This window comes from Urocitellus parryii, chromosome 3, assembly GCF_045843805.1.
Source record: "Urocitellus parryii isolate mUroPar1 chromosome 3, mUroPar1.hap1, whole genome shotgun sequence".
Classification (NCBI taxonomy): Eukaryota; Metazoa; Chordata; class Mammalia; order Rodentia; family Sciuridae; genus Urocitellus; species Urocitellus parryii.
The window spans coordinates 11,432,167-11,444,151 of record NC_135533.1 but is presented as its reverse complement, the minus strand read 5'-3'; the positions used below and the strand labels follow the sequence as shown (position 1 = coordinate 11,444,151).

The 11,985-nt window shown below is 41.0% G+C and overlaps 1 protein-coding gene across 1 annotated transcript; it reads left to right on the top strand.

Annotated features, from left to right (window-relative positions):
• The first annotated feature begins 7,408 nt into the window (after positions 1-7,408).
• Tas2r40 (taste 2 receptor member 40) lies at positions 7,409-8,371 on the top strand. The gene has a single exon (XM_026409364.1). The coding sequence runs from the start codon at positions 7,409-7,411 to the stop codon at positions 8,369-8,371; it is 963 nt and encodes a 320-aa protein (XP_026265149.1).
• Positions 8,372-11,985: the final 3,614 nt, after the last annotated feature.

Here is an 11,985-nt window from a genome sequence, read left to right as displayed (position 1 = left end):
ATTGCAATGTGAACAGAATTCAGCCTCTGCTAAGAGCCCTTGACTAGGAGTGGTAGGTACTATCAAATGTGAATCTTTGCAGAATTGCTAAGGTATCTATGGTAGCTTAGCCTTCCAATATCTTTGTACTGCACTTTCTATCATATACCCCACCATGGATCATTCTTCATGGTGAAGGTAAAAATCGATGAAGATGCACTGAATGATGGACGCTATCTTCACAAGATCTGAAATCAATAAACCATTTGGTGAAGTCAGTTTTGAGTGTATCACAATTTCATCATGGGGTTGAGGCCATCAGTTACATTTTTAGAACAGAAAAGAGCACCCAGTGGTGCAATGCCAGATATATTTCCCCGTAATGTTTTATGACTACTTGTGCATGTCTTTGCAGGAAAATATTTAAAGTGTTTGTCCACTCAGGACCAGTTATATGATAACAATCTTTACTGCTTAGCATAAGCAAGGATTTTTTTTTCCTCAGATGATATAAGCTCATTTCTCACAATAGCTCAACAATGCTCCTCTGTGTTCTGCCATGACTAAGCCACCCGCCCTCTGTGCAGTGAGCAGACTGTGATGCTACGCGTCCAACTCATCAACACTCTGCCTCAAACCCCACCAAGAGATCCAGCTCAAATGTTGAACACTGTGTCCAAGATGTCTTCTATTTTTAACTTCTAGCAGAAAACAATTCCTGCTGAATAATGCAAATGAGTATATGTAAAGCTGTATCCTTACATAACTTGCCACATGGAACTTAAGTCTTATTGCAAGTCTAATGTTAACACCATCCATCCCAGGAACAGCATCAGACAGACACACAAATCTTCCACATTCTATTGTGCAAAAGCTTCCTCTCTTCACAAAAATTAATTTCTTAATTACTTTGGGGCATACTTTCCAAAATATTTTCATTCATGTAAAAATTCTCAACACCACAATGAGTAAATGAGCTAATTATTACACAGATTACAAACTATGCATCCTGGTCAGCTGTAACAGCAAAACATCACCATTTTAAAGTGTTTTTTTGCATAATTTTTCTTTCAGTCTCTCTGCTGTATTTTCATTGCATTGAACAATGGTATTTCCGATTACTTTTACATTAGCAGGTGCTTACATCTTTTTCAGGACACTACATTCAGTAGACAATCTTTTACAATTTTCTATCTGTGAAGAATTTGATGCCCCAGGCAGATTTTTCACTTAAATATATAACCGTTTGTTTTATAAACAACAAACATAAACCTTGTTGACTTTTCAATTCTCTTTTCAATTCATTCAGGTTTTGATAACACATTTTTCTATGTCTCTATCCTTTGTTACTACAGTGGTTTATTTCATAAGGACATCTAGGCTGTTTTCGTTTATCGTGTTCCTTGTCAAATAAGCATATAAGAATGTTCTTCAATTTATCAAGTGGAACCTATCACCCTCTCAGTCTATCTCTCCTTTCCTACTTTTTGTAGAGCTATGGGTCCAAGAAATATGTTGCTTTTCTACCACTGTAAACACAACTTCCCCAAGCCAAGAGCTCAGGTCTGCAAAATATTATAATTATTTCCTATAGTTAGACTTCTCAATCTAGTCTCCTTCTGTTTGATAGGGACACACATCATTTAGTCTTCTCTAAAAAATCATTCAGACTTTTACACCAGGAGATTCAGCAGCACTTCTGTTGTCTCGGAATTGACCCAAGAGCTCACATTATGAAGTGGTAGGGTAAGTCTCCCTGAAGGACAGTGATTCCCAACACTTCCCACTCCATATTAGAATGAAAATTGAGAGATGTGAAAATATGGCTGCTTGGCTTTTCTCTGACAACTCTTCAGAACCTTTGAGGGTGGGAGGGGGGTATGGATGTCTTTTAAGAGACCTTTAGGTAATTTGGCCAATGCCAGCATATTCACATGGTGGAGGAGGACAGATTGAAAGAAGGCAGCCAATAGCTGAGGCCAGATGCCCAACTGCAAAGCTTACTAAGAGGTTGCAATGCCAGTCCTACTACGGTGAGGAACGGTTCCAACAACATCCCTCCTTCTAAGTCTATTTATATAAAAAGATGAGGGAAGGGAGAGAAGGGGAGGGTTACTGGAGTCCTGGGCAGCAGAGAGGAGAGGTGCTGCAGAGTCCCCTCGAGAACTCACAGAGGCTCTCACAAGACAGCCGACAGGGGATGCCTGGCTCCCAGAAGACACTCATGGCCAGCTGTTGTTGGCCAGGGAAGCAACGGCAACCACTAGAGAGCACATTTACATGGCAGTTGGTAAAACAGAGAGACTCTGTCTTCTAGCCCCTCTCCCCACACCAGCCAAGACAAGAAGAGGGAAAGACGCATGTCTCATGGCCCATTCTATTCCTGCCACACCAACCGGGGGGGGTCTTAGCTCAAACTATTCTAAACAAAGGGAGGAGGTGATATTTAAATCAAATCAGAAACTAAACTGGACAGAATATTAATAAATAACAAAGTAAAGACTGAAAAATATGAAATCTGCTCAAGATACCACTCTGGGAAGGGAAAGGGAGATTACCATCACAGAGCTGAGCACTGTGTTGGGGAAAACTCGTGTTTGTGCCCTTCACAGAGCTGTCACTGTTCCATCAACTAAATAGATTTTAATGTCTTCTCAGTCATACCAGGCTAAAACACCAGCCTTGCTAGATACAGGTGGGTTTTTCCTTCCTAAGGCAAAATCCATGTTCTTTGAGATCACACAAACATGGTGGTAGAGTGTGGGTCTCTCCCTCAGCCTTTACATCGGCTTCAACTAAAGAGTCCACACTTCATCTGAACTCGGGTTACAAAGTCTCCTGGATCTAACTACTAGATCCAACCACTAGATCCACCAACTCCCTTAGGAGATTTCCAAACCCTTTTTGTGGACATTCTGAGGGTTTAGCAGTTTTCCCAAGTGAGACACTTGAGAGCTGTCTTGCAGCCCTAACTGCCTTGACACCGTACACAGTCATAAGGACTGGGCCAAGACATAGGACCCTTTCGAAGAGGCCTTCCCCTTCTCTACTCCTCCCTGCCTTCTCTTACCTTCCTCTTCAACTTAGAAAGACATTTTATAGTCTGAACGGTAGTGGGAAAAGAAGTGAGAGAAAAATGACTCCTCTAATCCCATGTTCTTCTAAATCTGTTCTATCTTATACCTGGACCAAAGATTTTGAACCCAACAACCAAATGTTTGACAACTTTGGTTCCCTCATGAAATCTTAGCTAAAGTAGAGATGCCTCCTGTTTTAGTTCATCGTATACTCATAACAGAATACCACATGTGTAGTAATTTACTTTTAAAAAAGATTTATTTCTTATGGTCCTGGAGCCTGGGAATTTCAAGGTCCAGTGTCCTGTATCTGGCAAGACCTTATTACTGCATCATTCCCTGACAGAAGGCAAAAAGGCACAAGTGAGCAAGAAGGAGTCAAACTCACTTTTAAGATAAATGTGCTCTTGAGGTAATGCCATGAGTCCATTCATGAAGGCAGAGCTCTCATGACCTAATCATCTCTTAAAGTTCATACCTGTCAACATTATTGCACTGGGGATTGAATTTCCAACACATGAAATTTGGGCCACACACTCAAACCACAGCACCTCTGTCCTAGCTCCACAGATGAGAAAGTATCACAGAACAAAAAATGAACCACACAGACATAGCACTGTGAGTAGCTTGGATTCGTCAGTCTGTGTGGAGCCTCAGCATCCATCCCCACACCTCACGGCTGCTCTCCTCCTTGCCCCTCTTGCTCATGTCTATGGCACTTTTGAACATGTGGAGCTGCTGACAAATACCACTCTGCTCCATCAGGAGAAGCTACAGAATCTAGTGGGCCTCTTACAGGAGAGGCAAAACTTGTCAGCATACCTTGTTTCCAGCTAGAAAGAGAAGAGTTGCTATGAGCATGCTTATATAAGTCTCTGTGTTGACATGAGTTTTTATTTAATTTTTAGATGTTTTTATTAGTACATGAAAGTTATACACAATAGTGAGGTTCATTTTAACATATTCATGTATGCAAGTAATGTGCTCCATTTCAAACCCCAGTGTTTCCCCTTTCCTCCGACTCTATTGATCTTCTTTCTACTTACTTATTGTTTTGTTTTAATCAGTGCATTTTAGATATACATAAAAGTAAAATTCATTGTGATATCTTCATACATGCTCATAGCATAATGTGGTCAGTTTCATTTTTCAATTTCTTTCTTTTCCCATCCCTTCTTCCTCCCCTTCAATTCCCTTATTCTACTCTACCATTCTCCCTTCTATTTTTATGAGAGCCCCCCCCACCCCTGCTTTTCAATTCCTCATCTCTCTCTAATTACCACATATGAGGCAAAACGTTCAACCCTTGACTTTCCAAGTCTGGCTTATTTCACTTAGCATGATGTTCTCCAGTTCTATCCATTTCTGAGAATGACATAATTTCATTCTTGTTATGGCCAAGTAAAACTCCATTGTGGACAAATAACATTCTCTTTCATAACCTGTCTATTGTGAACTGAACTGCTATAAACATTGGTATGCATGTATCACTACAGTATGCTGATTTTAGTTCCCTTGGATAAATACCAAGGAGTAGGATAGCTGGGTCATATGGTGGTTCCATTCTTAATCTTTTAAGGAATCTCCATTCTGCTTTCCAAAATTGTAGTACTAATTTGCAGTCCCACCAACAATTTATGAGTGTACTTTTATCCTCCATATCCTCACAAACATTTGTTATTTGTGTTCACTGCAGTGAGATGAAATCTTCATATATCTTTTATTTGCATTTCCCTGATTGCTAAAGATGTTGAACGCTTTTTCATATATGTGTTGACTGTTTGTATTTATTCTTTTGAGAAATGTCTGTTTGAGTGAATTCACCCCTTTATTGATTGGTTTATTTGGTTTTTTTCTTTTTTTGTGATGTTAAGGCTTTTTTTATTTCTTTATATATTCTATAAATTAATCCCCTGTGAGAAGAGTAACTGGCAAAGAGCTGAAGACACAAACACAAACCCACACAGAAAAGATAAGGAGCTATCTTTTAGGCATGGAATGTGCTGTTCCTTCGTTCTTTCTCAGGACTTCCAAGGACATAAAATAATAAATTTCCTTAAGACAAAAAAACCCCACACAGATACAATCATCTGATCCTTGATAAAGGTGCCAAAAACATGTATTGGAGAAAAGACAGTCTTTTAACACATTGTGATGGGAAAACTGAATAGTCATATGTAGAAGAATAAAACAAGATCCCTATTTCTCATCTTGTTCAAAAATCAACTCAAAGTGCATCAAAGACTCAGGAATTAAACCAAAAATACTGCAACTGCTAAAAGAAAACAATATATTGGTTCAGGCACCAACTTCCTTAATAAGACTCCTAAAGCTCAAGAAATACAACCAAGAATCAATAGAGATGGTTTCAAATTAAAAAGCTTCTGAAGAGCAAAGGAAACAAGAAAGAGCCTAGAGAATGGGAGAAAATCTTTGCCAGCTACTCTTCTGACAGGTGTTTTTTTTTTTTTCTTTTAACAATGCTTTCTTAGTTTTGCAATGTATTACTTTGGTGCTATTTTATACAAATATGATTTAACAACAATAAAATTTTATCATAATAAATTTCTGACTTCTTTATTTTAAATAAAATTAATTTTTATCATTCCTCCATATATAGTACAAATGCCTAACATATACAAATTTCCCAATAGAATAGAGAAAGCACACAAGCAAACAGCATGTGGCACCAAGACTGAGTGTCAAGAAGACATTAGGGGAGCTCAGGTTGTAGCTCAGTGGTAAAGCGCTTGCCTAGCATGTGTGAGGCATTGGGTTCGATTCTCAGCACCACATGTAAATAAATAAAAATAAAGTTCTATCAACAATTTAAAAAATTTAAAAAATAAAAAATAAGGCATTAGGAAGCTGGGCATGATGATGCACACCTGTAATCCCCGTGTCTCAGGAGGCTGAGGCAGGAGGATTCCAAGTTCAATGCCAGCCTCAGCAACTTAGCAAGTACCTAATCAACTTTATGAAACCCTGTCTCTGAAAAAAAAAAAAAAAAAAAAGGCTGTGGATATGGCTCAGTGGTTAAGTCCCCTGGCTTCAATCTCACATGCCAAAAAAAAAAAAAAAAGCCTTAGGAACTGGGGGATATTGATAACATACTGAAAAGTATATATATTGCTTAAAATAAGCAGCCAATGCCCAGCTTCAATCAATTAACCATGCAGATCAAATATTGCCAAATCTTCTAATTTTTCAAGAGAAGATTTTGTGTGTGTGTTTGTGTATACATGTATGCAATCTTTTACATTCAAATATTGGCCAATTACAAAAAAAAAAAAAAAAGTTAATCACTGGTAGACTCTCACTGTCTAGGGCTACACAATTCAAGATAAAACACAAGTGCAGGCCAAATTTGGCCGCACTTTCGCTTCTAGCTAAAACTTTGGTACTTCATGTTACCTATGAGCAGCATGCTCTTTTAGCTTCATAAAAATATAGGCCAGTCCTACCCAAGATTCTGATTTAGTAGAGTTGTGATGAATCCTGGACCCACATGTTTTTTAAATTACTCCAGAGTTCACTGTGATTCACAGTGAGAGGTGAGAAGTCAGAATTTTTGAGTTGCAGTGTTTGTACATTTCCCAATTTCAACACCATGTTAAGAACACTGCAAAACCTTCCCAACCTAAATCTACCTACTCCTGAGCCCAAAGTCACGCAGAGGTTAGTCAATTGTTTTTGGTGACACAATGAAAACAAAGGTCATGAAGATTCTCTAATCTCTAGTTCCCCCAGATAGCACCAATGTTGGCTTCTCTGAGGTCCTTGTTGTAGCTGGCCCTTCTGAAAGACACTAAGTAAAGAGGCTCATGCGTGAGTGTATGGTAAGTTCTTATTCACACTCACAGTAACCATAGGGAAAAAAATCCTCTCCCATCATAAGGGAGATAAGAAAGGAGGAAGAAAGCATGTAAAAGAAGCAGTGTGCATTTTGACAGATGATTTCAGAAGTAACACAGGTCTTGTGAGACAAGTGAAAAGGCCAGGAGACCCTAAGACTCCTCACTTGGGATTCTTGTCTTGTCAGGTGAATATGGACAGAATATAAAATAAGAAGGTGCTGAGCTGAACACACATTGCAAATTCTATTTGATGAGCTTCTGAAAGCCCAAAACAAATAGGCCATTATGAATAGAGGAGATAGAACCAGTAACTAGATCCTCTCATAATTTGCATGACAAGCCTCTAACTTTCAGTCATGTGACAAGCAAATGAAGAAAAACTGGAAATATCCATTAACTAAGGGGGAAATTACAATAACACTGGGTGAGGGTCAGAAGGCTGCAGAGTAGGTACCAGTTCTTTGTGTGAAAACCTGAAAGGCAGAGTCAGAAGAAATGGTAGTGAAGAATACAGATGCCACAGACAAAGACATTTTTGGGCCTAAAGTCCCCTTCATGTTGGTGATCTCTGGAATCCTGTGCGCCATTGGTGTACTTGGGAATGGCTTCATTGTGGCCATCTATGGGATTGAGTGGGTTAGGGACAAGAGACTCCCTGGTGGGGACTACCTTATGTTCATGCTGAGTTGTTCCAGGATCTTTCTACAGATTTGGGTGATGCTGGACATTACTTACAGTCAAGTATTCCCAGTCATTTATAACCAAAAGACAGTGTACATATTCTTCAAAATCGTCATGCTGTTTCTGAACTATGCCAACCTCTGGCTTGGTGCCTGGCTCAACGTCTTCTACTGTCTCAAAATTGCAAACTTTACTCAGCCTTTGTTCCTTATGATGAAGAGGAGAATCACGGTGCTGCTGCCTCGGCTTGTGAGTCTCTCCGTGCTGGTGTCCCTGGGCTTGACCTCTCTCTTCTCTAAAGACACCTTCAATGCGTATGTGAGTGTGTCCTTTCCTACCCCTTCCTCCAATTCCACTGAGAACAAGTATGTCTCTGAGACCAATGTGGTCTACTTGGCTTTTTACTATTACTTGGGAATCTTGGTTCCTCTGATCATGTTCATCCTGGCAGCCACTCTGCTGATCATCTCTCTCAAGAGACACACCTTACACATGAAAAGCAATGCCACAGGCTCTAGGGACCCCAGCATGGAGGCTCACTTGGGGGCCATTAAATCAACCAGCTTCTTTCTCATCTTCTACATCATCAATGCAGTCGTTCTGTTTATTTCCATGTCCAACATCTTTAACACCTACAACTCTGGGGATATTTTGTGCAAATGTATCCTGGCTGCCTATCCCGCTAGCCACTCAGTGCAACTGATCTTGGGCAACCCTGGGCTGAGAAGAGCCTGGAGGCGGTTTCAGCACCAAATTCATCTTTACTTTAAAGGGTAGCCCCAGTGACTGGAGCCCAGAGAGATGACAAGTTCTGGCCCAATGAGCTCTGCCTTTTCCTCGCCTAGATCTCTCTCCTCTCCCATTTTTTATCCCCCAAACCTGCTGACACTTCTTCTCAGGTAACTGAATTATTTTGTGAATGTAAAGCTGAATTGAGACTCTAAGCAGAAGGAGCTAAGCAATGCAATGGTGGACTTCTGAAAGTGCCTAATGGGGTTCGTTGGCATCCTGCCCTCAGCTCTTCACTGTCCCCTCCTCTAAGCCGTAAGGAGTGGGCAAGCAGACCTTTCAATTCTCTTGGAACACTTTCTGTGGTGTTCTGTCCATTGAATACCATTTAATTGTCAAGGATATCTTGATCTGGATGAAAAAGTATGTGGTCAACCTACTGTAGACCACTGACTAACCCACAGATAGGGACAAGGGGACTAGTGAAGGGGATCCAGGAAGAAAGGCTGGCCAAGACCACCAAGGGTGCAGAGGCTCCAAGGAGAGTGCAGAGTGGAGAAAGAGGCTTCGGATCTGACTGAAGCAGAGGCCATGCACACTGTCAGTGGAGTGACAGGGTAGCATTTGTATCCCAGGAGTTTCCAGAGATAGTGATGAGCAAGCATGCAGAGACCAGTGATGGAGGGAAGGTGCTTGGAGACAAAGGCAAAATGAAGGATGGCAGGTGGGGAAGTGGAGGGTCAACTGAACATTTCATTTTTCCATGGAAATGTCAAAGTGAGAAGAGAGGAAAAGAAGAATGAAGGGGAAAGAAGGAAGTGAGCAGAGAGAGGCCAGAGTGTCTACTGTGCTCAGCACCCGAGTCTGTGGCAATGAAGGGGCACCTGTGCCTCTAGCTGACTGGCTCTGGGTCACTTTGAAATAGTTGATGGGGTCAGGGCAGCTTCCCTGGGAGCGGCCTTTGGAGCAGAAGGAAAACTTTCTTCTTCATTGTCACTCTTCAGAATGAGGGATCATCAGCGTTGTCTCAAAGGATCATTCACAAAATAAGACACTCAACCCTAGATATCTTGGAACTCAAAAACTAGGAACTCTAGCTCTTCTTTTATTAGGTATTTTTACAACTCATAATTACTAAGGAAAATGTAAAAAGAAAGCTACCCTCATAACAGGCTAAGGCAGTTCCCTAAAGAAAATATGAGCTTGGGAGCAAAAAGACAAAGTTTTGAGCTCCTGAGTCCCCAAGCATGTATTTAAGAGACTTCTTTACATCCATAAATTACAAAAATAACTCATACATACCACACACTCTCTCTCTTCTCCATTTGTCTTTCTCCCCCTGTCTCACACACATACATCCCTTTATAATTCAAATGGCCTGAGGCTTTTTAATTGGAAAGTAAAGTATTTGTGAAAACATATAGTTTTGATAGTTTTCTTAAAATGATACTTATCTATGTGACTATTTAAGGTTAGTATAGCTATTACAGTAAGACAAATTAGATTTTGAAGTTTCATTCCAATTCCTAAAGAATAGAGAAATATGCTTTTTTTTCCTAACAACACCTGCTGACAAAAGAGCATCCATCCTCACTAAGAGTATCTAATGCAGCACAGAGAAAAACAGAAAATTGGTTTGAAGTTGCCATTACTTTAATGAGACCCATGCCAAGATGAGAAAATGGATAATCCCTCTCCGAGCTTATTATGAGGAAATATTATCCCATTGTTTGCAACAGCCTAAGGCATCGAAGAGAGAACTGACAAGAGCTTCAAGGACATTCTCATTGTCACTGCGGTCACCCTGCCTTCAGCTAGATGAAGTTCTCTCTGATTCTCTTCCTTCCTTTCTGTAAAGCCCAACTAAGTGTCCAGAAAAGGCCAGAATACTTGGTCTCCAAATTCATTGACTTTAAATAGAAGTCCAAAGTCCTAAATGAAAACAAAAATCAGATTTTTTTGGATGAAAGTTCATAACCAAATGAAAAGCCTGGCTTGCTGTGGACCCAGGATCCTTGCAGGAGACTCCCTCAACACCCAGGGAAGGTGAAGTTTCTAGCGTGAAGAACGATTCACTAACGAAGTCTCTCTGTACATCGGTACTCCATGTGGACAAGCTGAGGGACTCTTGGTTGCTGAAGATGCAGTATAGAGGTCCACCTGGTGGAACTCCCACAGGTGAGGGATAGACTGGCAGCCAGGGCTGATCTAAGGCCTGTGACTTGAGGAGCACAAGGTAAACCTCCAATCCAACATCACCTTCCCCTTCTAATTATCCCAGTGTCTGATAAAATTTCACTGTGATTTCTGCTTGTCTTTGAGTTTCCTCTGCATGACATCTCTTTCAATTTTCCCAATTGTCCTTTACTTTGGGCTACCAGGTCAGCCCACCTAAAACAAATCTTGTGTTAGGGGAGGGGAAGAGTAACCAAGGGCAGGAGTCAGAAGCAAATGATGGAGGGGAAGGAAAAAGAGACACTAAGAGAGGAACACTTCCGTTCTGACTAGGTTTTCCCATTCTGGAGAGAAGAATTTTTAGGAGAGAGCTGAGAGGAATGGAAATTTCTTACCTACTGAGAAAGATTGGTTTATAGGAGCAGAATGGAGGATAGAAAGGCCGAGGAGCCAGTCCTTATTGATTAGAAGCTGCAGGAGCTCTCTGCACCCCTTTCTAAACTGGGGAAGAGTTACCTAATGTCAGAGAGAGAAGAGTTTGGGGGAAATGCTCACTTCAAGCGTGCTCTGGGGAGAAGTAAGATGTTACAGACACTGACACAGTTTCTGTTAATGGAAGGAGAACAGGAGCATTCTAGAGCCTGGGATATGGCCCAGGAAGGGCAGGTCTGGACAGGAAACAGCAGGAAGTGGCAGCAAGGTTGGGAGAGAGAGGTCGGAGCAGAAGAAACAGTGAAAGGGAAGGCATCAGGTATTAAGTGCTGACTTCACTCTTGGCTGTTTGTCAGAAACTCTCTGCTGACACTGGTCCAGGCCTTTGGGCATTATCTCTACACACATGGAAACAAAAGGTCATATGAGAGCCTTCAAGGGGAACATTTCTGGGTGCGACCTTTACCAGTTTGGGATGTGGCATTGCAAAGGTGCTCCATCTTGGGACACTCACCTGTCAATCAACTTCCATGAGAGAAAAATAGCCTTTTTTAAATGTTCTGGTTGATCTCTCACTTGATTTTCATTTCTCTTAATAAGATGTCCTATGAATTTTCGACCTTCTCTCAGTTGCTTCAGAAGAAAACCAGAGAAAAGTGGTCTTAAAGACAATTCAAAGAGAACAAGAATCTACAACCATTATGGGTTTGTCTGTGACTTGACAGGGAGAGGGCATCGAGGGAAGAACTCTCTAAGGTGAAAGATCAATGGGAAAACCCACAGGCTCCTTGGGTAGCTGCTCCTCCCTACCCTCAACTCTATGCAGTCCCTAGGTTTGAATCCTGGCTCTGAGTCATGGGCGTGTTATTGCATCTCCTTGAGCCTCAGTTTCTACATCTGTAAAATGAAAATCACAATGATACTAATGTCTACCTCCTAAGGTAATCTCAGTCCAAGAGATGAATGAGCTAAAGCATTTGGTACACAGTGTCTGGCCCAGACGAAACTGTCAATAAATGTTAGTGTTTGGACTCTAAAGGGAAACTTAGGACATT